At 63.1% G+C, this 3,926-nt stretch overlaps 1 protein-coding gene across 1 annotated transcript in view; it reads left to right on the top strand.

Annotated features, from left to right (window-relative positions):
- Positions 1 to 773: 773 nt before the first annotated feature.
- Positions 774 to 3,926, top strand: part of FGFR4 (fibroblast growth factor receptor 4) — a gene marked incomplete at its 3' end in the record, with an annotated part of 4,516 nt that continues 1,363 nt past the window's right edge. The window contains exons 1-10 of the mRNA XM_010179272.1: positions 774 to 1,143; positions 1,250 to 1,339; positions 1,492 to 1,658; positions 1,744 to 1,867; positions 2,144 to 2,334; positions 2,448 to 2,586; positions 2,671 to 2,864; positions 3,093 to 3,238; positions 3,496 to 3,617; positions 3,717 to 3,859. Coding sequence (XP_010177574.1) covers positions 774 to 1,143; positions 1,250 to 1,339; positions 1,492 to 1,658; positions 1,744 to 1,867; positions 2,144 to 2,334; positions 2,448 to 2,586; positions 2,671 to 2,864; positions 3,093 to 3,238; positions 3,496 to 3,617; positions 3,717 to 3,859 — 1,686 coding nt within the window. The remainder of the gene's footprint in view (positions 1,144 to 1,249; positions 1,340 to 1,491; positions 1,659 to 1,743; positions 1,868 to 2,143; positions 2,335 to 2,447; positions 2,587 to 2,670; positions 2,865 to 3,092; positions 3,239 to 3,495; positions 3,618 to 3,716; positions 3,860 to 3,926) is intronic.

The raw sequence follows: 3,926 nt of genomic DNA, 5'->3' as shown, positions 1-3,926 counted from the left end.
TGGGGGGTGGTGAGATGGGAGGTCCTGCTTTCCGAATCCCCCCTGGGCCTGGGGGTGCTGGGGGCTCACCCTGGACACGCAGCCCCACAGCTCTGACTGTGGTGCTGGGCTGGCGGGAGCAGGGGACACCTGCGCGGCACGGGTGGCCAGCGTCTCCGTCACTGGGCAAGGAGGTGTGAGGCTGGAAGGAGCAGTTTGGCTGTGGACAGACCATCCCCGTGCTGCAGAGGCTCAGCTCAGTTGGTGGATGCACGTGGGGGAGTGAGATGGTGTGAATGCAGTGGGCGGTGGCGGGTGTATGTGGCTTCTGGCAAGTGCAGATGCCTTAGAGGCGCGGGCAGTCTGTGCCTCTCAGTAGTGGGTACAGGAGAAGCACATGGTGCAGGGGAACAGAGGCCCAGCTACCCTACATCCCCCCTGTGGTGGCCATGCAAAGGGCCAGGGATGCATATGTGTGTCCCCAGGGTGTCCCGCCACCCCGTGTAGGCAGGCTGGCCAGCCCAGGCAGCCCAGGCATCACCCAAGCCAGCGAGGGCTGAGGGTCCCAGCTATGCCTGGGTCGTGCAGAGGTCCAAGGACGGGTGGCTGGGAGAATTTGGTGCCCTCATTTGGTGAAGCAGGACAGGCTCAGGCGCCCTGTGCTACTGGGAGTGGCCTCTGTGGAAGGACGGTGGCCTTGGATGGGAACGGGCTACTGGGAAAGCCGTCCCTGTGCCCCAGGGCAGAGTCCGGCCCTCACCTGCCTCTGAGGTGGCAGAGCTGGGCACTGGGCCATGTCACACCACATGCTCTCCAGACTGGGGTGGGTGCATGGTGAGGTCCTGCTGTCGGAGAGGGATGAGCACCATGAAGGCACTCATGGTATCTCTCCAGAGCTATTTGAGAGCCCACTGTTGGAATCAGAGGAAGAACATCTTGTGCTGGACCCAGGCAATGTGTTGAAGCTGTACTGTGACACCAACCAGAGCGGTGCCAGCGTGGTCTGGTACAAGGAGTCCCGGCCACTTGTCCCAGGGGGCCGCATCCACCTCCGGCAGAGCCTGCTGGAGATCTCAGAGGTTGCCTACGAGGACTCAGGACTCTACGTGTGCCGGGCATGGGTGACTGGGGAGATCCTGCGCAACTTCACCATCTCCATTGTGGGTAGGAGCCCCAGCAGCCCACAGCTACCCCCTGGGGGAGTGAGGCATCCGCTGCCTGCCCAGCCCTGCAGGCAGGGATGTCCCTCTAAGCCCTTTCTCCTTTGCAGACTCCCTGGCATCGGGTGATGATGATGAAGACAGTGATGGGGATGGTCCTCATGGAGACCGAAACGAGGAGCCTGTCTACGTGTACAGAGGTCAGTGCTGCCCCGGGCAGGAGGACAGCAGGGGCAGGGCCAGGAGCATGGGGCTCTGCCGCCGTCTGCTCACACCACCAGAGCTGGGAGCAGCTCCCAGCCCCTGTGCTGCCCGCTGGCCCCCTCCCACCGTGCATCTTGCGTCTCCCCAGCGCCATACTGGACTCACCCACACCGCATGGACAAGAAACTGTATGCAGTCCCCGCGGGGAACACTGTGAAGTTTCGCTGCCCAGCCTCGGGCAGCCCCAGCCCCAGCATCCGCTGGTTGAAGAACGGGCGCGAGTTCCGGGGGGAACACCGCATCGGGGGCATTCGGGTACGGGCTGGGACCCCCTACCCTACCCCTTCCCAGGGTCCTTCTCCCTCATCACACCTCACCTCCTTACCTCCCTCCTCTGCAGCTCCGGCACCAGCACTGGAGCCTGGTGATGGAGAGCGTGGTGCCCTCTGACCGTGGCAACTACACCTGCCTGGTGGAGAACAGGTTCGGCAGCATCCGCTACAGCTACCTCCTGGACGTGCTGGGTGAGGGCTCCTCGGTGTGGTGCTAGTCCTGGCTTCCCGCTTCCCCCATGCCTGGCACAGGAGTCAGGGTGATGAAGGGGGTAGAGGAGCCTCTGTTGATGTCCTCTCTGCTGGCATGTCTCTTGTGCCCAAGGGATGGGGTCCAGGCTTGGGCTGCAGTGTTCTGCTGTAGGGCTGGATAAGGGCTCTCTGTGACTTTGTGATGGGTGGAGAAGGAGGCAGAAAGGAGCCCCTGCTCTGGGCTCTGTGTTGGTGACACAGCTCTTCTCTGCTCAGAGAGGTCCCCACACAGGCCCATCCTGCAGGCTGGACTCCCCGCCAACACCACGGCGCTGGTGGGCAGTGATGTGGAGTTCTTCTGCAAGGTCTACAGCGATGCCCAGCCCCACATCCAGTGGCTGAAGCACATCGAGGTAAACGGCAGCAACTACGGTCCCGATGGGGTCCCCTACGTCCAAGTGCTCAAGGTAACACAGGCTGGAAGCACCTGGGTCCCACACAGCCCCTCCAAAATGGTGACGGGGTGCACAGAGCCCCTCGAGGAGGGCGAATGCTGACCATCCATCCCTCTCCCTGGCAGACTGCGGACATCAACAGCTCTGAGGTGGAGGTGCTGTACCTGCGCAACGTCTCCATGGAGGATGCTGGCGAGTACACCTGCCTGGCAGGGAACTCCATCGGCCTCTCCTACCAGTCGGCCTGGCTCACCGTGCTGCCAGGTAAGGGTGGGGGCTCTGGGGTGGGAGCTGGGACCCCCACCACGCAGGGACTGTGTTTCAGGCTGATTCATCTGCTCCCTCCAGAGGAGGAGCTGGTGCGGGAAGCCGAGGCCCCTGAGACCAAGTACACGGACATCATCATCTACACCTCGGGCTCGCTGGCCGTGGCCATGGCCATCATCATCGTGGTCCTGTGCCGGATGCAGACTCAGTCGAGCAAGCAGCCCCTGGAGCCCATGGCAGTCCACAAGCTCTCCAAATTCCCACTCATCCGGCAGGTGAGTGCTGAGCTGGAGCCTGGGGGCTGCAGGGGCACCTTGGTGACTGACCAGCTCCGCAAGTACCACCTGTGCCTGTCACACCTCACACTGCTGCCAGCCCTCCCCACTGCCTCCTGTGGCCCCCACGCCTCATTGCTCCACATGAGGGTCTCCCTGCAGCAGTGTGGGTCTCTGACCCTGGACCGCGGGGTGGGATGGCTGAGGTCCCTTGGGCTCTCTCCACAGTTCTCCCTGGACTCCAGCTCCTCTGGGAAGTCCAGCACATCCCTGATGCGTGTCACCCGTCTCTCCTCCAGCTGCGCCCCGATGCTGGCTGGGGTCATGGAGCTGGACCTGCCCCTCGATGCCAAGTGGGAGTTTCCCCGAGACAAGTACGGTGCCGACGGGGCAGGTCTGGGACTGGGGCTGTTCTCCGCAGCCGCCCTGGGTGCAGCACACATGGGTGCTGAATGGGGAGGTGTTTGGCTATCACCGGACACCCCAGCACCGCTGTACCCCAGGATGCTGGGATGTGGCTCAGACTGGAGTGGGGCAGCCAAGCTGCCTCTGCCCCTTCAGGTCTGGCCATGCCATGACGGGGAGTGGGGCAATCCCTGTGGTCCCTCATGGTTCTGCCTGTCTCTGGCAGGCTGGTGCTGGGCAAGCCCCTGGGGGAAGGCTGCTTTGGCCAGGTGGTGCGGGCAGAGGCTTACGGCATTGACAGAGACCGGCCAGACCAAGCCGTCACTGTGGCTCTCAAAATGTTGAAAGGTAACGGCTCCCCACCAGTGTCACAGGCACAGAGCAGGCATCAGTGCCAGGCTGCAGTGCCACCCAAGCCAGCATGGTGACACGGCCCTCCTTCCCCAGACAACGCCACCGACAAGGACCTGGCTGACCTCATATCTGAGATGGAGATGATGAAGCTCATGGACAAGCACAAGAACATCATCAACCTCCTGGGAGTCTGCACGCAGGATGGTGAGGGGGCTGCATGGGCAGGGCATGGGCATGGAGCAGGGGATGGGGCTGAGGGGACAGTGACAGGTGGGACAGGGCAGGGCAGGGGCTGAGTGGAGC

This window comes from Mesitornis unicolor, unplaced genomic scaffold (genome assembly GCF_000695765.1).
Source record: "Mesitornis unicolor isolate BGI_N332 unplaced genomic scaffold, ASM69576v1 scaffold37312, whole genome shotgun sequence".
Lineage (NCBI taxonomy): Eukaryota > Metazoa > Chordata > Aves > Mesitornithiformes > Mesitornithidae > Mesitornis > Mesitornis unicolor.
This window is presented reverse-complemented; position numbering and strand designations above follow the sequence as displayed.